The sequence below is a fragment of the Apis florea genome, unplaced genomic scaffold, assembly GCF_048593485.1.
Source record: "Apis florea isolate Af1SG1 unplaced genomic scaffold, ASM4859348v1 contig_1914_pilon, whole genome shotgun sequence".
NCBI lineage: Eukaryota > Metazoa > Arthropoda > Insecta > Hymenoptera > Apidae > Apis > Apis florea.
The window spans coordinates 402,680-426,364 of NW_028256504.1; the positions used below are offsets into that span (position 1 = coordinate 402,680).

General features: G+C 31.6%; 1 protein-coding gene across 1 annotated transcript in view; it reads right to left on the reverse strand.

Annotated features, from left to right (window-relative positions):
* shaker (potassium voltage-gated channel protein Shaker) overlaps positions 1–23,455 on the reverse strand; it is a 254,960-nt gene extending 231,505 nt beyond the window's left edge. The window contains exon 1 of the mRNA XM_086914675.1: positions 23,271–23,455. Coding sequence (XP_086770801.1) covers positions 23,271–23,440 — 170 coding nt within the window. The 5' untranslated portion in view covers positions 23,441–23,455. The remainder of the gene's footprint in view (positions 1–23,270) is intronic.
* Positions 23,456–23,685: the final 230 nt, after the last annotated feature.

Genomic DNA, 23,685 nt, shown 5'->3' on the forward strand with positions numbered 1-23,685 from the left:
TTTTTAACTTTTGCAATTTTTGCGCAGGGAACCGCGGAAGTTACTTTATTTCGTCGCAAGGTGGCGGGCACGATTGTGAAAATGGCCGCCCTCTGTAATTATCCAGGTTATGGGATTTTACGAATTTTTTTTCATTGTAAATTTTCGAGTATTTAATAGAATAAGTTCAATAAAGGGAAATTTTATTGATGAATATATCATAGTTGTGGATCAGGTTAATTCGAAAGTTTCATATGTGAAAATTAATTTGTACATTGGGATTTAAAAATTTAATAATTTATTTGTTAAATTTGTTTGTTCGTGTAAATTTTGATATAGAAATATTTGAAATGATACGTAAATAATTGCGGGTCAGTCAATGAATAAGCCAATAAGTTGATTAATAGCGTCCATTTTTCATATAGCGAAAGAGAAAACGATGATATTGTCAAATATCGTTTATAAATATCGTTATTTTTAATTTAAATCAATAATGAATGTAAACTTAATTTAAAATCCTGCTTTTGGAAAAAATAAAGCAATGTCAGTTTATAAAAATTATTAAGTTAGTGAATTCGTTGCACATAAATTTGCATTGGACATTTAATTCAAATTCGCGTTGGTGCGATATTATACCAAACGCACATAGAATAATGTATGTATAATACATACATATATAGAGTGTTAATAACACGTTGAATGAAAATCACTAAAACAAACATAAAAGATACTGTGCAATAATTTTTCAAAGCTTATTTGTTATTTGTTATAACTCAACTCAAAAAACAAAGATACTTTTTCATAATATTTATTATTAATACTAATTTAATTTTGCTAATTTGCTAATAAATTACTTGAATAAGAAATTTTAAAAATAATATACATGTTCTTTCATATCATCACATTATTTCAAAAGTTATCCCATTAAAATTAGTATCTTGAAATTTTTCTATTAGTATTAGCTAGGCAAGTATCAGTATGGTGTTTTATGGATTATCTATCTACGAGCGTTTTTTTAGCAAAAAATTATATTGCTCATAACCGATTAATAACCGATATTTTTATAACTTCTCTATATTTGGTGTCTAGAATCGATCTTCCAAAGATCTTAAAAGAGCATATCAAAGAGTCAAAGAAGGCAACATCAGTGAAACATCAGTTTGATATCTTTATTTTTGTTGTCTCAATGGCAACATTAACATGCTGATGTATTTAAATGAAAGAATTTTGCATTCTCAGCGAGAGAAGAAATGCAGATACGTGCGCGGAAATCTGTATACATAAATAGAAAAATGTTTCTCTATCCAATTTAAATATACCGTATAATGTTGACAAGGTTGCAGATAATCTAGCGATACAACTGAAAGCGAAAAACAGAGAGCGAGCTCGTTTTATCGCGAATGATTTACATAAACGTTGGATAAATAAAGCAGGTATAGAAGAAAATGAAAATATGAAGAGAAATATGGTTGCACGGCTTAAAAACGACTGATCGAGAAGGAGAGATAGACAAGTGTTTCTGGCAAATGGAAAGGCAACATAATGGGCGGACAAAAATTAAGAAGGACGCGTTTTATATCTTTCAGTGGGATGAACGACGCCGCAGGAAGTGGACAAAGTGGCCGAGAAACAAGCGAGGTCTCGTTCCCAAAGCTCGCTCTTGCAAGCCTTCTTTTCTTTTCTAGCGCAAGATTGTAATAAAAGCAGCTCAACGCTTGCAACAGGTGCTTATAGACAAAGAATATAGTGTGTGTCTAACGGTGCGCTATGAACTTCCGAGAAGCTCTCTTTTCTTTCACTTCGATGATGGACGTAACGAGGGATCGGATACAAAGAGAAGAATATATATATATATAGTTCCATGAAGCTACTAACTAACTAACATTGACAAGATTTCATTCGGTGAAATTTTTCCATTTGCGTCGTGTGAAGTATCGTTATTTATTATTTAACTAATTTTCTTAAACTTTCACAATCAATTATTGATAATTATATATTATCGAAAAATCCCATTTTAAGATGGATTTCATCAAACAATACATTTGTATTTTTAAAATGATTAAATTTTATCTTAATATAGTTTTTTATCAATTGATTCAACTATTATTTTAATCTATTCTACTAGAAAACACACTTTTGAAATAAATTCTAAAACTATCAAATGATTCTACTATACCAAATTAACTCATTCAAATATTATTAACATATTTAATTTTTAATCGCTGTTTTCATACAATTATTAATTATTGTTAATTATTAGTCATTAAAAAACTTACTTTACTAATTTATAATACTATCGATAAAACATAATGATATAATATATAATTTTTTTTTTTAAGCGGTCACCCATCCAATTATTAATCCCTGACCAATGTAATTGCACTTGACGATCAACAATAAACCACTTGATCCGATTTGGCAATGATAACTGATGAAGTGAAAGTATTATTTCCGATAATATTAGTTTCTCTGTATAACATATTTCACATAAAATCAGAAGAATTGTCAATATTTTGATCTATCATACTACAATATAAAAAATTTCATTGTTTCAATCAACTGCTTTGCAACACTCGACGAGAATATAATGAATTAAAAAAATCAAGAAATCCTAAATGATTTTTGTCGATAATTCTGGTTAATAACTGGTTTTTGCAAATCATATTTCATCAACACTTTTTCACTCCACTATTCGCTCTAAAAGTTATGATGTCTCTTTTTCATCACTCGATATACGATTTATCGTCGTCAAGTTTTTTTCCTCCTCGTCCGGAGGATGACCAAAAGAATGAGAAGAAAAAAGGGGGAGGGAAAGAAAAACGTGAATCAATGTTTGACCCGCAAAAGGTTAAGCACTCGTGAAAGGGTCTGGCGCACAATATAGTTACGTTGGGTGTACGCACGTGTGCAAACACGGCACACGCGTGTCTACAATTAAACGTTAAGTGGGACGCTCGATTGATGTCCGATTAATAATAGCGCGAAACAAACGAGAATCGCAACTGTGTGAGCAATTATTAATCGACCTTATGTTACTGCGATCAATAAACATGATTTCACGCCTGAGACTCGACTTTTCTTCTTATCTCCAATCAATTTAAATCTTAAGTTTTAGTATATTTTAAACTAATTTTAATAGATAAAATATTATAACTAATATTAGAAAATAATTTGTCATATTAATATTAAACATTTAAATATAATTTTTTTTATTAAAAAAAATATGAAATACATGGGATATATTTAATTTTCAAAAAATAAAAAATTTTCCTCTATAACTTTTAAAAAAATTAATCTTGTGGATTTATAAGTATCTCAAGCACGCTCGAATCAATCGAATCGTTTCGGAATGAAGATGGCTATGAAGATGCTCGACGATGCTGCGAATTGTTGCAATTTGTTGGAGAAAGAATACAAATTATTTTGCAAGAAATTTTTATTTTCGTAATAGAAAAGACTTTAAGTTAGGTTAGGTTAAATTGTTATCTCTATGAAACCAAATAAGGATTTTAAAATTGGCAATATTATAATTTATGAATCGTCGATAAAATAAAAATTCATAGTTACATTGTCTTCAAAAAAATTTGAAAGTAATTTATTTTTGTATTTACAAAATAGAAAACTTTTTGTAAATATTACGAGATATTAATCTAATAAAAAATTTTCTTAATAAATATTTTCATTTATTTATTTATACAGATGCCTATATTTATACTGATGCTTATATATATATATATCACACATTTATTTTATAATTTGATTTATTATTTTTTAACAGTTTCTTTTGTAAATAACACAGAAATAGATAGAAGCGTGTAATATTTCTCATTTACAGACAAGAATCTAAATTGTAACATAATATAAAGAAGTAATTAATGGAAAAACCAAAAAATTACGATACATGATGTTTGATACCGATAAAAAATCTAATCTACGATAAGAAAGATTGATCAAAAATTTCTCTCAGATTTAAACTAAAAATATACGGAGAAATTTATCACGCGAATTAATTCACGATCTCTTTGCGTGAAATTGAATCGATTTTCTTTTCACCGACATCTTTTCAAACGTGATTACAACACCATACTCCGATGTTTTAACAAGTGTAATAAAGCTCTCGACGAATAATTTCATTAGCGAACCTGATATTTGTAAGGGTAATTAGGAATGCAGGGCTTCGCGCGTTTATGGAAAATAGTTTGGTGTAATTTATTTGATTAACCGGAATTATTAAAAGGAAAAAAGAAAAAGAATTACTATACTTTCGAGGGAAAGAGAGACATTATATATATTATTAGATAGAATAAAACGATCTTATGTTTCATTTAAATCTCGTCGAAATTTCATCTTCAAATCTTTCAAATTGACGCAAACTCATTAAAATTTGAATTTCGTAGACAAATTTTTTTAAGATGCAAATAATAAGATATATTTATGTATATATTGTAAAATATAGACATTTGTAAATCATAATTATATGTATTATGTGCATTTTTATATACAAAATTTTAATTATAATATCATTTTATTTCGTATTTTTATTTTTGTTAGAATTTAATTTTTCTTTTTGAGATAAATATAAATTTGGACTAGATAAATTACGTATTCTAATTTACGCAATCTATATTACGAACATTTTACTTATTAATTATCGATTAATTTACAATACGAAAGAGAATATTATAATTTACAACAAAACTCAAAAGATATGTTTAAAAATTTTGAAAATTCTTGCATCAAAAATTAATATTCCATATTTTTTTTTTTTTTTGCACGTTTGAATTTGCAAAAATTAAAGGCGAATCGTTATTATAAAAGAGAGAATCATGCTACTTTAGTTTTCTCATCCCAGCCAATATAAGAAAACAAAATTCATGGAATTCGCGTTACGAGTTTTTCATCGGACAGATTCTGATCAACCGCTATTTTATCGTGCGAATCCACAGCCGTGCAACTCGTGGCGGGCGAATGGCGCGTTCATAAATGCATCGGCGAAGTGCTTGAACGAAAAATCGAAAGTGACGAATCGAGAGCAAAACAGGCCGAGAAGATGTTTTCGAAATCGTGATCTTTTAACATCTTTTAATTTTTTCAAAGGCGCTCGTTTAAAGGAAAATTATTGATCAATCGATTTTTAAAAGAAGAATTATTTATTGATGGAAATTTTTAAATTAATTTCTTTCTTCAAAAATTTTATTATTAAAATTTTATTATTTAATGACAGGAAACAATTATTGATTTTGGCAATTTTTTTTTTCTTTAATTGTTCAATAAGTGATTAAAATATTATATGATGTTTAAAATAATCAATATTTTTAAATAGATAACAGATTTAGGAATATAAAAATATTTATTATTCGATTAATTTTTACTTCAATTAATAAGTTCGTTTACAATATTTTAAATATTTTTCATTGTAATATAAATAATATTATATCCACAAAAATATTTCAATTATATTTCCAGTACTTTTTGAAAAATTTTAAAATGAAAATTATCTTAAAATTACTTTATTGTATTAATTTTTATTTTAATTTTGAGAAATAACCTATTTTCGTAATGACACGAATATTTTCATAAATTATTCGTTATTTGTTATTTATTATTTTTTTATTCGTTTCATTTTCACGAAAATAACAAGTTTTCAAAAAATTATCATAAAATTAAATTTTTATATCCAATTTTACTGTTTCTCAAAATATTTACCTTTTTAATTGACCAAATAAATAAATAAATAAAGGATCAATTACAATAAAATGTATTATTTGTTAAAAAAATAACACAGATCTAATTTTAGCCATAAAACAAAAAAATAAGCATTGTGTAAAATGACCAAATTCATGAACAGAAATGTCATAATGCGGAATCAATTCTTTCGCAAGTAGTTTGACCCAGTTTTTGTCAGACATCCTGGTTTAGCAAGTTGAACCCAATACTTTTAATTTTCATTCTTCTCTGTCTGAAATTCTGCACACAACGCATGCAGGAATATCGACTAAGTAACTGTTCCATCCTATTTTTGCATTATTCACTTTTATAAAGGAACAATTTCAAGCCGGTTGGTTACTTATTCAAAAGAGACGTCATCGTCACAATTAATAATATGTAACTCGTTTGGTTCATGGTCGATATCGCGCTATTTTTCCCTTCGAGCCTCGATAAAGGGTATATCTGTTTCTCAAAATGCCGCCTCGACCCGATCATGTAACTGCCGTGGTCGAAACAGCGAAGAGATTTACGGATAAAGAAGTGTTAAACAGATAGAATCGGCAAGTTTAGATAAAATAAATTCTTATTCGAGTGATTCTTCTAAATAAAATTTTTATCGCTACCTTTTAATAACCGTTTTGCAATTATTGGCTTTTGTTATCGTCAAAATGATTAAAATAATTGTTTAAAAAAAATTAATTTTCAAAACGTTACGAAATTTTAGATAAGCATTTTTTTTATCTCATATAAAAAATGCCCCGTACAGAATTGAAAGGGGAAGAAGAACGTTTCGTTAGAAGGTACAAATCACTGTGTCGCACCAAGAGAACACCTTGAGTTTCAAAAGAAGCTGAGCGACAACGTGAGGATGAGTGTACGAGAGGATGAGTCTTCGAAAGGATGAACAGTACATGATGAGAGGGTGTTTAAAAGTGAGAGTCGAAGAAGAGGGTATTTGAAAGGGTATTAAAGGGTGGAAGCGTGTTAAGAGAGGCAAAAAATTACCGTGCGTGTATCTTGCCGTTTAGAAGCGATAATGTTCAAGTATTATAAGACAAGTGGTATAGGCGCATCGTGATCAGGCAAATAATAATAAATATGTACTATGGCTGGGCAGGATCAATAGCAAATAAATTTGCCGGACAAGTAGTACAGATACATCATGCTTTCTTAATTGTTAATAAATGTAAGATATTTTTCAAGTGATATAGATATAAGTGAATAATCTGTCAAACATTTATATGTAATGTAAGTATGTTATGATATTGACATAGTATAAATAGTATATATGGATAAAAATCGAGCAAAGTAGTATGAGTCAATCATTCATCAAACGAACAACCTAAATTGATTATTTGTAAGGTAATAAAACGTTATGGGGCAGAAAAGTAGTGTAGATCTATAATGATCAGGCAAATGGTGCAGATCACAATGTAATCGGCCAAAGTGGTACAGGTCGATCATTGGTCGAACAAGGATATTATAACCAGACAAGTAGTACAGATACGTAATAGAGACGCATCGTGATTATCTCATTGTTCAAAAGTGACACCAAAATATTTAATACATTAAGTGGAATTTCTCTATCTAGAATTCCATTCTATAACGCATAGCAATAACCGCATTGCAACATATTTTCGGTAATTAACCGAGTAATTGCATATCAACGTTATATCTAACTACTTTAATTAACTATCGTTCAATCATTAATGACAATATAATAACTTCGATAGACATAATTGCATTAATATTTGCTAAATTATGAAAATTATATACTTTATACACGACACAATATAATAATTCCATTTTATTAAAATGATATAATATTTTTGTTAAAAAAAAAAACCAAAAAACCAGAATGAAATTAAAATAATTATTTAATATGAAAAAGAAGAATTGCTCTCTCGAAATTGTCGATCGATTATGACACGGCCGCGTTCGATATCAATTTTCTCAACGAGGCTGAACTATGTAATTAACTCATCGGTGATTTACGAAACACGAGCACACTTTCGTGTATTTTCTTCGAGATTAATCGGCTGTCGATATTATTGTTATAAAAAATCGACGAAAGGAGAAATAATTTTTTCTCGTGCTTGAACAACTTATTTCGAATGGAGCGATATATTAATTATTTAAAATATCAAAATTCTTTTTTTTTCCATTCTTAACTTTCAATTGCAAAAATTATCTTTCACAGTGTATATCTAATATTTAACGCAATTATTTGATTTTTAAATTTGAATTTTTATTTTCGAATCGTAAATAATTAAAAAATTATCATTTTCGTTTTAATTTTGATAAATTTTTGTTTGATGATTTACAGCATCTAATTTTTGATTTCAATGAATAATATTTATCATTAGAAAGATAATTCTAGAAAGAAGTTTGAAGATTTGTAATAGATTATTATTTTTAATTTGTAATAATAAAAATCGTTTTAAGAAATCAAAAGTTGGAAAATATGTTGAGAAAAAACGAGAAATTAAAAAAAAATCCTTGCGATATTTAAAGAATTAATTTTGTATTAAATTTTGCATATTAAATTTTTGAGATTAGAAGCAAGTTTTGCTTTATTATTTGAAAATAATCATATAATTTAATTCTTTTTATTTTTTCCACTTGCCTATTTGTGTGTGAAAAACAATCAATCGAATCGTGAAAAAAATTTTTTCCACCTATCACATTTTGTAAAAATCCAATATTTTATTTCTCTCGAAAATATCCGACACGTGGAGAATTATCGGAAAAAGCTTACGAAACTTAGTAAAACGATGTAAATTCAATTTAAAAAAAAAAAAAAAAAAAAAGAAAACGTTCATTTGGTTGGTTTTTTTTTTTAATTTCTTTATAATAGTGTTTCTCAATTTTCAATTATTAGAAATATTATTATAAATGATTTATTACTTTCAAATAACAATATGAAAATTATATAATTATTTCTTACTTCAATTTCGAAATAGTTACGATACTTTTTGAATTATTTTTTGACATATCATCTTCAACCCTGTTACATCTTAAATTTTAACAATTTCTTTTCATTTCTTTTCTTCTTCGCCCTTTTAATATCGCAACTATACACAACTAAATAATGAATATACCACTTCACAAAAGAGACTGTCCTCAAATTTTAATATCAAAAATTTCTTCTCAAAAGAAAATATACTTCTTGATAATTAAAAGAACAAATTTAAAAAAAAAAAAAAATATGCAAATTTCTCATCGCGAAAAGATTCTTCCTCTTCTCTCTTTATGGAATATCTCACACCTTCTGAAGCGCCCTCAGTGACGTGGCGAAACGCAAGAAGCACCGAAGCACGTGCTGCTAAAAGACCCTCGCATCGTTTACCCGGCACAGTCACGCGATTAAAATATAACTGTGCAAATTTTCACTACTCTCTAATATCGACCGAGCAACAGCGCCCCCTCTCTTTCCGGCACGTTCACGGAAAAATACACCGTGGCAGTCCCCATAAATCACACCGACTTTCGGCACCAGACGGCTATTCACAATGATACACGTGTGTGTGTATGTGTGTACACATCAGCCATGCTTTTGCTACATCTTTGTTGTGCTTGCGTGATGTATAAACACGTTGCATATGGACGAAAAAATACATTGTATTTTCACATCGATACTCACTTCTCGTGCCACGTTCGTCCATTTAACGGTCTTTTTTTCGTCGAAAGAGATTCAGACACGGTGGAAGAGAAACAAAATCATAGATTACAGGTCGGTATTACAGGTCGTTTCTTGAAACATGGCCGAGCAACCGTTACATTGCAGCTTTCGAATCTAGTTGGATACATTCATTATTTGTGATTTTGAATAATGCTGAATGAACGAATACCTTGGTCATTGAATAATATTGCTAACTTTGGCTCGATATATGTCAATGGTCTCATCAAACTGGATCAACTGGTTTACATTTGATTATGAAAGTGCAGTTACATTTGTCGCGGTTAGGACTTGGATGGGTGACCGCTTATAATAGAAAAATAGTTGATAGTGTTATTATTAAATAATTTCAATATAACTGTTATTAATAATAATGCAACAAAGTTAATAACTAATATTAAAATAATATTAACTTAATATACCAATTATTAAGTTGTTTTCAGAGAGACAATATTTGTGGTTAGTAATTATTGATAATTCAAAATCTATCAATAATAAACTTTGTAAATGGGGGGGGGATCTAATAATGAACGAATGATTTTAATTAAAATAAATAATAACAATATGTTTCCTAATATAATGGGGGGAGAGATAGGTCTCTCAAAACTCAAATCCCATGTGTTGATCATATATTTTAATAATAATATTATTTGAAACAACTTGATAATAATAATCCGGAATTCACCTGAAAATCGCTAACTTAATCAATGCTTATAATTATATTAATAATAATGGCAACAGCAATAATCAAAGTTAAATTAACATTTTCAATTAATATTCTTGACAATAATTCTAAAAGAATTTTAAAATATAATAATGTGTTGTTTCTTGATAATTTGGAATTAATAGTCAGCAATATTCTCGATGCTGGTTAATAATAATAATGAAAAAAAGAAAATTACTTTCTCTAACAAAGATAACGAATCTCTTTGAGCGATTTGTAGTACTTATTTTGTCCTGCAATATTCCTTCGATATAAAAGAATCCTTGTTAGAACACCTATTATTGCAATGTTTTATTTTATAATTCGAATAATATTCCTATTAAAATATTATACGTAACTATTGAATTATTAATTGGATCAAATTTTAAATCTTTAAATTTAATCTCTTAATCAAAAAAAAAAAAAAATTGAATTGAATAACATTGATATATATACAAATATATATTTCTGTGTCCTTTGTATGAAAATCATTTATAAAAAAGTATCTTTCATATATAAATAATAAAAGTAATTAATAATAAATTAACATTTAAGATTCAAAAAGGATTAAGTGTCTCGTGTATAAAAGCTGTATTTTTAAAATAATTTTGATCCAAAGCCACAAAAATAAATATTACAAAAAGAATATTAGAGTATTAAGGTATATAATTTATTTCATTCCAGATTTAACTTAAAATCTTCTCTAAAACTGCTGCGTGCTAAATTACTCGTTCTCTGTTATACAAAAATTTTCCTCTCGGAATACTTTTGCCTTCCAATTAGCTCATTCATCAAACGTTTTATCACACGTTTTTATTCTTCCAAAATGCGGGAAAATAATTCGAGATATTGAGCATTTGGCACGCATTTGGGAAGAAAGAAACATCGAAACCAATGCTACATCCGTTTCTTCCATTATCATTTATTTCCCTTAACACCAATATATCGGATGTATTCGATCAAATTGACCGCAATCCATTGATTCTTACCCCCTCCATCTACACGGATATCGCGATCCGTACAATCTATGGGATACTAGTGATGGGACTAAACGTATCGCAAGTTCGTTTGAACAAAATTCGAATTCTTTCTAAGTGTCTCGAAAAAAGGAAACGATGTTTACAAGTAGATTCGAATCTTATTATAAATTCTTCATTCGTTTAAAATCAATTTTTCAAACGTAGTTTCAACACTTGTCATCTCGACAATCTTTAAAATTTTGTTTCTTTAATCGGTTCATTATTCTTTCTTAAAAGATATTCTGTCCCACTTTTGACGACGATTAGAGAACAAGCATCGAATAAAAGCTGTCACTGCATACGAACGATACAATTGTAAAATTTGAACTGATGGTAGAAAAAAGCATTATTAGTCACACGATCCAACGAAAGGATTGATGCAATGTTAAGGAATTAAAAAAGTTCCACTTTTTGGAACTTTTGTCGATGCAATCTCGTGCGTACTCGATCCCATCGCTAGTTGGTAATATCTATGAGATATGATCGATGATCAAAGTTGCCACGAGTGAACGATAAAGCGTGACCAAGGGCTAAAGTAAAACTATGTCCAACGGATTCGAACGGGATATGAAGTAAGCAAATGTCACCGTGGATAGAAGAGATATTGCATCCATTTTAAAACTGGATGCCATTTTTAAAACCGCTTATCCGCGGCGGTGAGACAAAGCTGAAGAAGAGTCCAGCTCGGTTCTTGAGATCATCTTCGAGACTCGAAGACGCTTTCCAGACGAACAAAAGATAGGGATCGACGATTTTTGTCTTTTTCACTCTTTTTTTTTTTTTTTTTTTTCCCACTAGGACACAATGCTCCCCAATTTTACTTCTTTTAAATGCGATATATTCCTCTTCCATTCTTACTTTCAGGAAAGAGGTATATAAAATGGGGTATGATTGATTTTGGAAGAATATAAAAAAATGTGTGATTATAAGAGTTAGATTTGAATTTATTGAGATTTTTGGATGATTTTTTTTTGATATTTAAATTTTTCGATAATTCAAAATTTACTCAAGACTTCCAATGGCATTTGAAAATTTTCTTTTTTTTTTTTTTTTTGCTTTCTATGCTATTTTCTTTTCTTTGGTAAATTTTTTAAATTCGTCCAAATAAATACTAATTTATATTGATCTGCAACTTTCGATCACAGGGCTCAGTTAATTTTACATTGATCCTATATATCTTTTTTATTAATACAAAAAGATTGAGATTCCGTTTTATTCATACACCCCCCTAATATCATCATACAATTTTTAAGCATAAAGATTTTGTGCATAAACCAACTTCATCTTATCGTTAGCATTTTAATTATTACATATTCGACACTTTTGAAGATTCAATTCTGGAGCAAAACAAAAATGTTAATCGAGGCTTATTTATCAAGTTGAATAAAAAATTTAAACGTGGATTTCGAGAGAAATTCTTTTCCTTCGAAATTTTCCTTTCTCGATTCGATTTCGACTGGCCAAATGTATTTTGGAAGCGCACGAGAAATACATTTTGCACGAAGATTTATCATTTCTGTCCAGCAAGTGTATATATATATATATATACTTGTCGTCCCTTAAATGGGAAGCGAATAGGAAGAAAATCCACGAGAAGAGTTTGTTCTATTATTTAAATCGCTATAAACAAGAATTCCCGGGATAAGGAAACGAGTTCTTTCCGATTCTTTCGCCAAGGTATAAATTCCTGCGAGGGAACAAAGCTGGTTGTTGCCTTTCCACGGTCGAGAAAATTTTCTCGCAGAAATATCAAGTTTGTTTTTCCACGAGTAACCACGAGCAAGCTTTAGATTGCTGCTTTATTTTTCACTTCATTCAGAATTTATTCGAGAATCGTTTGATGATAAGGAATAATTTTTTTTAATTTTTCATTTAGAATCATTGGAGAATCGTTGATGATTAATTGTTCGAATTTTGTTTTTTTAAAAAAAACAAAATTCGTTTTAATTACTTTAGCAGTGGGAAAATTGGAAAGGAAGAAATTGGTTAATTTTTCGAAATTTTATAATAGTTTCTGAATTATTTCTTTTTAATTCTAATTAATTTTTTTTTTTAATTTTTTTTTTTGTATATTCTCATTAAAATAATTAATGAAAAAAAATTTTATCATCAATTTGAAAATAAAAAATGTAATCGTTAACTATCTTAAGAAAACAGAAAGAAATTAAGAAAAATTGAGCGTAGTCTTAAATTTTAGAAATTTCTTAATGTATTAAACATATAATTATTAAAAAAAAAAATAATAATAATAATAATAAAGCAAATAAAAATTGAGTAAGAAATCATTATGATTGAAGAATTAAATATAATATTTCAAATAAACTCAGCAGTATATCTGCATTAATAAAATATCTGATACTATAAAAACGAAATACGAAATTTTTAGAGAAATAATATTGTCTGATATTGCTAATCTAAATCTTATTGTTAGGATTTTTCTATTATAAATTGTTGATATTTGTAACATCAATGCCGAACATCAAATGGATTTTAATTGAACAAATTTACGATACGATTTTTCAGAAAACAAGAAATCTTGTAAGTAAACCTTTCATATTATTCAATCATTATTCAACCCAAGTTTAATATATTTGTTTGCAACAAAGCATTTATAAATAAACTTCATATATTTTTATTTTTTTTTTATTTTCACCTATGTTATCACGCTCTTATTAAAACATTGCCAGAAATACAAGAACAATTATTCTGTGACACAATAAAATTCTACCTGAAACCAATGAAATCTGAAAACTATAAAAAATAAAAATACTGATCATTGTATAAATAATTTTGTTATCTAATAACGTTAAATCGAAAGAAACTTGTAAAAGCTTGTAAACTGCATATTCATTTACATAAACCAACGAGTTACAAGTATTCATACAACCAAGCAACAATTCGCGATACCAGAAATGAACGAGCTATTCGGCTCGTAATCACAAGGCACCAGTTAATTCGGTTAATTTAAGAAAGATTTATGGTGCAGCCAGACTGCACGCGGGAAACACAAGGTCGTCGTCCCCTGCTAACGAATGACCGAGTCACAAATTTCGATCAACAACTTCGTAGAGAATTAATCAAATTCTTTTTTTTTCCCGCGTTAAATTCACATAACACATTGGCTATCTTAAATATTTTAATCAATAGCACGTGTTACGTGAGTGTCACACGCGTGATTAAATGACGTTAGACGATATTTCAATTTGTCGCCGCCAGATGTCTCGTTCCTCTTTGTTGTCTTTCTCGCAAGTGGTCGCGTTTATCTACTATTCTAAATTCTTAATTATTTGAATACAAATTGTAAACACTCGTATTCAAAAGTTTATCGAACAAATTTTTAACAATTGGACAATAAGAGTTGGAAATTATTGTTTAGAAATTATTATAATAAATAAAGTGTAGTATAGTTTTGTTATCATAAACTATTACAGATTTGGAAAATACTTGTTTGCAAAATTTTAAATTACAATTTAATATTTAATTTACGTTTTAGAATGTATCTCTTGTTTCTAAAAGTTTACTAAAAGAAAACACGATTACGATTATTAACATTTGTACGACAAACTAGATTTTAATCTGTCTAAACTAAACTTTTCTTATCGATCAATATCGTAAAACTAAAATTTTTAATTACATATTTGACGGACTATTGATTGAAAATATTTCTTTGAAGTAAGATCAAGAAGATTACATCGTGCTCGTGAAAGTGAAAAAGGCATTCAGAACTTTTAAAAACTTTTCAGAGAACCAAAGAGAACGCAATCAACTAGAAAAAAAAAAAAAAACATCTATGTCTAAGATTGTCAGTTCTTTTGATAGATTATCTCTCTCTCACAGACTCTCTCCTTACTTTTCTTATTATTCATAATTTCGCTGCGGTCAATGGCTAGAAATAAGGCTGACAAACTCTAATGACAACCTAGATTTAGAACTTGCACCTTATCGATCGCTACTTTTAACTTTCGTATGAAACTTGTAATTAGAAATTATAGAATAAACGAAATGAAGGCACCCAAGTTTATACACATTATAGAAGATGAACAAATAAATGAAACACAAGTTAAAGACAAAATGTGTAACAAGCCTACCGAGGATGCGATTTCGTTATAATTTAGTAGGAAAAAATGTAAATAAAAGTAACCACTTGCGAGAAAGGCAACGACGAATGAGACATCTATCGGTGACGAGTCGGTAACAACGAAAAATCATTCGTCACATTCGCACTTGATTAATAATTTAAAAAAATGAAAATTTGTTTAAGCAGATTTAACACCGTTTAAGTAACAAACAGCAAACATATACTATTTTGACGTCGATGAAATTAAAAATTACGATTAATAATTCTCTTATTTATCCACTCATCTCCTCGAAATGTCGCGTAAATACGTTTACGAGTCGGTTAACACAAGAGTACAGTAAACAGCCAGTTAAGTGGCCGGTACAATAACTGGTCCCATCCAATCCCCCCTCCCCCCTCCCCCTCCTCCCCCAAAGAAACATCAGGTAACGAGACAGAGATCACAAGTGTGTCCGTTTCGTGTCCGAATCGACAATTTTCAAATTTCATCACCGCCTGAATCGTCGATTCGACGATTCTTCTCCGACGAAATAAAAATTTCGTCGACGACAATTTGCCGTTCCAAAAAACATCGAAAAAGCGTCAAAAAGTGTGTCGTACACTTGGCACACGTACATTGGCCATCAATTTATACACACAATAGATATCAAAAAATTAATTCAACTGGGACGAATAATCCTCGACCTTCCCTCCCCTCCCTCCCCCCCCGCATAAAGGACTCTAAATTCACGAAAAGTTGGCCGAAAATCGACGTGCAAAAAAAAAGGAGGGGGAGGGACGTTATTATCCTCGCATAGACGAGACACGAATGGACAAGGAGCGGATTTAAGGCTGTGCTAATGGCGAAACGAACGACGAGGTACAAGGCGGCGGAATAATAAAAGGGATTTTTTGGCACGTGGCGGAAACGAAATAACGAAATCGAGAACAGATTTGGTTGGCACGCGTCGTGACGCCGTGCACGATGCGGAATGGTTTTCAGAGTTTGGCCCCTCGTCAGGTTGCATCGAGAAATGTTGAGAAATCGAATGTATTCGGATCTGTGACGAGAGGATCATTCGGTCGATTAATTTTTCACCATTGATTATACAAGAGATATATACAAAAATGCGTTTTGTAATTATTATTACAGGGTGTATCAGTTGAATACTAGAATTGATTCTAGAAAGTTATGTCGGTCTTATTTATTAAGCGTTGTAAGCGTATATACAGTATTTTATTCTAGATTTTTCAAAAATCAAAAATTAATTGCACTAAAAACGTTGATAGATACACTATCCTCTTTGTTAAAAAAGAAGCCTTTATTTCCAACAAACAAAGTTGGTCGGTGGAAATTTCTTGTAATTGTATTTAATCCTTTAGAAAAGAACAATTTTAAAATTAGCATCTCTCCAATGTTGCAAAACTAACACTATAACATACTATATATTATAGCAATTTCATATTTCTTTCCTATTCTCAAGAATTAAAATCAATCAAAATTTTACAAGTTAAAAATAAAACGTTATCCACGTTGCGGGAAGAGCAAAGATCAGGTCGTTCGGGCAAATCGATCGTGAAATCGAGCAATGTCACGAGCGAAATATGTCGTGATTAGATATACAATTATAGCGTGACAGCGTACCATCGAATCGTCGAGTGCACTCCTGAGGGGTATTACGTGTACATGTACGATGAATTCGAGGCAATTCTCCTGTTTCGCGATTTCTAGTGAAATATTTAAACGGCGATCCAACTTCCGCCACGAGGATTAGTATGGTGGATGTATTAGCCTTGAAGGCTAGTTGTGTTACCAAGAGGATCGAATATCAACGGTTCATCGTCTCTGAGCCGGCGGCGAGGCTCTACACGGGCGACACCTGTGGGCCAAGGCATTGATATACGCGCGAGGCAGACCAACCACGGCTACCAGTGATCAGTGTCGATCAAAGGGCCGACGTTGTACGAGGCTGATCGAGATGGATTGGCCATTATTGAAATTGATTATTTTGTAATTGTGAGTAATTGTGTGTAATTCTAGAAGAGTGTGCAAATATGATATGAAATACGATAACAACTTTTCTTGCCAATTATATATACCATCATATTGAGGTACATATGATTTTGTACAATTTTATCTTTTGTAGATTTTTCTTTTATTATCCTTTATAAGGGGAGTAAAATCTACGCTGGATAGATTATGGAAATTTAATTCTTTCTTAAATACGAGGCGGAGAAAATTTGCAATTTTTCTACCTAGGTTAGAGTTAAACAACACGAGGTTAACTTAACCTTAATTAAGATAAACGTTCCTAGTTTTAGAAGATAATTCAAAACTGTTTTCGAGGAGAGAATTTTACCGAATTTGAATAAACGAAAGAATAATCGTTCGTTAAATTCGATCTCAAAATATATGCGATACAATGTCCCAAAAAAAAAAAAAGAAACATAATTCAACTCGTTTGCACAAACAATTAATATTTTTAATATTTAATCCTCTTTGAACAAGATCATCCGTATAATATAAATATAAATTTGAACCAATTCCAAATGTCAGAACGAAAAAAAAAATTCCTTTTTCTCCAATCCAAAAGCATGCAAACAAACGTAGCAATTTCATTCCACTAAAAACTCGTTCAATGAAAAAAGATCGTCCAATTATCATTGAAATCGAACCGTTCGCGAGTTCCCTAACCTCAATCTTATCCGGAAGTAAGCGTCGCTACCCGATCTATCTCTCGATATACGGATAAAATCGATCGTCCCTTCGAGTCGAGTTCTCGAAAACGCATTAAGCCGCTTTCAAATCTTGCGAGCACCGGATATACATTGCCTCGAGAGTTGGGCACGGTATCCTTTCTTCCCTCGTCGATTCAATGAAATCGTGGAAAAATCGGTTTCCTCGAAAGAAGGAGGGGAAAGATTTCGGTATTATTATCCGTGGATTTGCGTGGATCTTATTGCTCTCTTGAAGAAAGGAGAAGGAGAAGTGTTCGTAAGCATTTGTGACACAAAAAACGGGAGAACTTTTCGTTTCTGTTTAATTATGCGCCAACGTGGTTACTAATTACCGTGGTATTGATGCGCCACGATCCGCAGAACGCGGCGTTTTAATGACATCGCGCCACCCCCCGCGGGAAATGTTCAAGTGGCGGGAGAGGAAGATCGTTTCACGAGATGTGTGTATATATATATATATAATCTTAGCGGTCCAGATGCTCCCAGTATTCGAGGCAACATGGACGATTCGAAGTTGGAAAGTTGTGCGAGGATGCATTAGCGTGTCTTTACAAGTATGGCAGATGGTATTGATCAAGTGATTTCTCGAAATGATGTCATTTATAATACGAGTTCGATATATTCGTGGGACAGGTTTGAATAGAGAAATTGGCTTGTGAACAAGAAAATATTATCTAGAATCTAGACTCTTCGAAATAAAAAAGTAAATTCCTCCATTTACATTTTGAATTTCGCGTCATTTTTATCACATGCTCCTTGCACCTTTCGAAAATCACTAGCTGGTATTGAGCAATAATTGAATAGTATTTTAGTTTTCGTTATAACGTTAAGTGGATGCGTTAATTTTATAATCAATATAATCTTCGATCTTTCTAAAATTGTTACGAATAACTTGCTGCTAAAAGGATATTATTCGACGAGTCGATTCACACGTTTAATTGAGCAGATTTATAAATCTGATCGCGTTATTAAAATGAAATTGTTTACGCGTATTTTGTAAACAAAATTTGCGAATCCGATATCGAATTCCAATAAGAAGAAGACTGCATCGTACAATTAAATTGCATCGATCGAAATAACAATAAACAGGTGCACGAACTTAACATTATATTAATTGCTTTATAATTAATTATTTTATTTGTAATATTATCTCTTTTCTTCTTTGTAATTAATTTAATATTTATAATCGTTTTTTTGATATTCGAAGGGCAGCCAATCCAGGATTATTTGTAACTCATCCATCCTTACGTTAGTTACGTTCTTCAGAAGTGACGGTGAAACAAATACGGGGATAAATTTAAAACAAATAATTAATTATTCTTTAATGATAGAATTTTTATTTTTTATTATTCTCTTTACTCAACTTAAGCGATTTAAGTTAAATGGTTTCCTATTGAATTGAAGAATTTTATGTGTTTAATTACTGATAGTAATAAATTAACACGGTGAAACATATCATATGATTATTTTAATTATTTTTAAGATTTAAATATATTAGAAGAATATATAATTATTATCTTGCGCTTTTTTAACACTCGATAAATTTTCATTTCGAACGGACGTTTCTATATATATATATATATTAAATGAAACACCCTATATTAACGATTCACACTTCAATCTCTACAATCTTACTTATCTTACTTACCTTAAAAGATTCTAAAATCAGAAATAAAATGATAATAATTTTGGATTATATATAAGGGTTAAGAACCTCTCCGTGAAGGAATCGATCGATCGGGTAATTTTCGAGTTCTTACAAATTCACGAGGAGAATTGACCATGGTAGTAGACCTGGGCTGGCTAGCGATACCGATGGTAAAAGAGCGAGAGAGAAAGATGGCACGGAAACGAGAAAGAGTCACGGATGGCGAAGGCAGCGCCACACTCGAGTGACGGCAATTTCGACGCTCGTTTCTTCTTTGTTACGATATTCCCCTTTTCGGTTCGCTTCTCTGCCAAGATTATACCGCAATCGCGATATTCTAATTAAAAACCGACACCCGGAAAATATGTTCCTTGTTGACCACGAAATATAATGGATATCCTGTGGATATCCCGTAATTAATAAGTTAAATATTCTTCTGAACCAGAGGTTCTCAATTGGTGTTACTCGTGTGATACGTATATAAAAATTTTATACAGACAATTCGTTTTATCGTCTTAAAATTTTTACATTATGCGTGAGATTGCGATTATTCGTAGATTTTAACATGATCTTGAAGTAAAGTTTTCAGAGATAATATTCTGAATAATATTTTTTCACATAATACAAAATCAAGAATGAAAAAATTGTATTTGAAAATTTGACTTTTTAATTAAATGATTATTAAAAAAAAGAAAAATTATTTTAATAAAAGTAAAAATTTAAATATATTTAAGATAAGCAATAAATAAATTTTTAAAATCTGTATGAAACAAAATTTTTAAATTTCAAATTTTTTATCATATACTAGTCAAGTTATTAAAATTGAAGAAAGTTGAATTTAAAGAGAAAATGTAGATATTGCACAAATTCAAATGTATCTTTTATAATGAATTTACCACCAAAATACAATATCAGTTAATATTATCTTATAGACAGTAATCTTATAGACAAATGTTAGTCACTACAGAATATCAGAATTGCAAGTTATCGTGTGGAAAGTTTGCTCTCTTCTAAAGTCCAGACAACCGAAACTCTTGTAAACCTGATATGATCAACCTGTTATTCTCCGTCACTATTCTTCTCCACTTAGGGAACACTTGGACGAACAACAAGAAGCTTGCTCGTAATAATAGGTTACCCACGAACGTGACTAAAATTTTTGAATAGAAATGGATCGACATATATAGGATATTAACACACGAGAAACTTTGAAATGAGATGACTCTAGATCAAAATAACCACAAGAACAATTCAAAGGATATTATTTTAGAAAAATAAAATAATAGAAATTCTAAGGAAATGGACTTTAAAACGCTCTGTGCAGTAAAGTGTATAAAATTTTGTAATATATCTGATGAAAATCAATGTATAATAAAAAGATAAAATTAACTTTTGGCACAACCTAATATCAACATTCTGTATAGTACTATAATGATATATAGTTCTATAATGAATTCTAAATAATATGTTATCATATTTATGTTACTATATACACAATCCAACAAAATGTACTTTTCGCACAACAATATATGTCAAAACACGTAAAATGAGCCTTGACATCACCGTCTAACGTTTCCTGCATCTCATTCTATTTTCCTCTTCTTACACTTTCGCTCAGCCGTTTCGGGTAAATCCCTTTTCTGTTTTCCACGCGCATAAGTATCGATTGCTCGTTTGGCCGTTAGCATAATCCGGTCAAAGAGGGCCAGTCATGCAATACACATAAAACGATCAAGCGAAAAAGAAAAAAAAAAAAAAGAAAGAAAAAAAGAAAGATCGCACTCGAGGATAAAGCACCGTTTTCACGTTGGCGACGAAAGTCGCCAATCTACATGCCTTATCGGACTCGTCTCCATCGATGGAACTATATTTCTCCGTGTTAAAAGTGAATCCGTGGGTGGAGGAAGGAATATCGCCAATATATCCGAACAAAGCTGATAACCTTTGTTTGTTTGTTTAAAAAAAAAAAAAAAAAAGAAAACTCCTTCAGGATCTTTTGACGATTCTATTGAAGCCTCTCCACATATCCATTCTGATCCTTGAAAACTACGTTGGACAACAAACAAAAATCGGACCTCTTTGTTTCCTCTTCTCATTTTCAACGGGCGCTGAGTCGACGAGTTGCCGTGCGTTTTTTTCCACCACCAACACCAGCTTCCAACAATATGCTACGTCATTCCACACACCGCTTCGCCATTGCACGAATAGGATGTATCGTATCGCTGTGGTACTCGGTGTGCGCAGTCGAGTGTTGCCACGATTAAAAACTCCACACTCCTACTCTTCTTTCCTCTTCTCTTTCTTCTCTCTCTCTCTCTCTCTCTCTCTCGTTTGGTTTTTACGAAGGGTTTAAGTTGCGACCGGGGCAAACAAGAAACGAGAGACACGTGGAAAACACGAGCATCGCCATCGACAATGCTTTCTCCGTTATTCCATTCAATCCTCCTCCGCGAGACCTACTTGTTCCCTGATAAATACTTTCCCTTTGAATTTCAAGTCTGTTGTTCGCACTCTCCCGAGTACTAGCGGCCTCCCTCTTAATTCAATCGTTAGCATCGATTGTGTTGAATATATTCACGAATATATTTCTTTCGAGGAGGAGGAATCATTTAATTCGAAGCAAAATATATAAAAGATTGGTACAGGAAGATAAATATCGATTTATTTATTGGATCAGAAATAATTTAAGTATAATTGGACGAACATCCTGTACATCTAATATAATCTAATGTAATCCGACCGTGATCGAGAAACTGTAGTTGTAAACATCATTGCGTATGACCAGAATTAAGTGACCTTTTGTGGCCACTCGTGTATATTTCACTTCTACTTCCTGAACGATGTCTGCCAGTGTAAATGAGCCTATAGAATACTAATGAATGCATAACTGATGAATACATTTGTACACGGTCCACCTGCATAATCCGACGATATTGTTGTGGAGGACTGTTTGTGGACAATGTCTGTCAGTGAGGAGAAGCCTTAAAATACGATTCAGTAGTTTACCTGTGAACTGAGCCTGGATTTGTATTTTATCTTCCATTGTCCGCGAATAGATAGACTTGTCCGTGGACAATCGTCCGTTAGTTGGGCTTAACGCGAATACACTAACAATTTGCAATCGCTTTTTCGTTGATAAGGATCATATCTATAATTGCTAAAGACTCGATGAAGTAATGATAGTGGAATGTGGCCACAACGATGTTAACGTGATATATAAACAAGCATTGTTTCAAAAAATGGCGGGAATGACTCTGCATCTATTATCCAAGTAAAATATCCTCTGAGACAATCTGTGGATATAATTATTAGACCGAATGTGGATACGCATTGCTTGTCATGATAGTAGACTTTTACAATTATCCTCAAACTGTCCCAAAATTCATTGTCCCACAAATTGTCAGTGGATGTGAACTGGTCGTGTTACGACTGACCAGTAGACAAATGTCTTAAAATTTTACAACAATTACGTTTTAATGCTGAAAAACTCTTGCCTGAATCAACTTGGCAGAATAATTACCGATTCCTTATCGACGCAACCACCCGAAAAGAAAAAAAAACCAGAAACCGTCGCAGAGAGCAAACGAATTCATTCGAGTAGAAGAAAATACACCTCGTAACTCGGGCAAAGATATAAAATAACAACGCGCTAGAAACAAAAAGAAAGGAAATAGTTTCCTCCACTACGCGCTACCAACTAGAAAGAGAAAGGGGGAAGGAGAATGGTGCGAACTCACTGATTGAGGGTCCGGTCGTTGCTGCCAGTGGTCGCAGAGCCCTGAACACCGGAAGCGGCGGCAGCGGCAGAGCCCGAATCGTGATGCCTTCTCTCCTTGTGGACAATGCCCATTAATTTCATCCATGGATTGTTGGCCGCATGGGCGCCCATGCCGCCGCTTTGCCACATTGCGCTCGCCAGTCTCGCTCCCTCCTAAGGAGCCCTTCCCGGGCTCCGCACGATCCTCAGGCCTTGCCTCCTCGGCCACTCCCCTCCTCTGCTGCACCACTTTTACCCACCACCACTCTCTATCCTCCCACCTGACCACCTTGTTGTCCCCTCTGCCCGATCCGCACTCGACCCACCACCGATCCGATCCTCGAATCTTCCAAGCCTCACCGCTCGCCCCCCCTTCCCCGCCGCTTCCGCTGTCA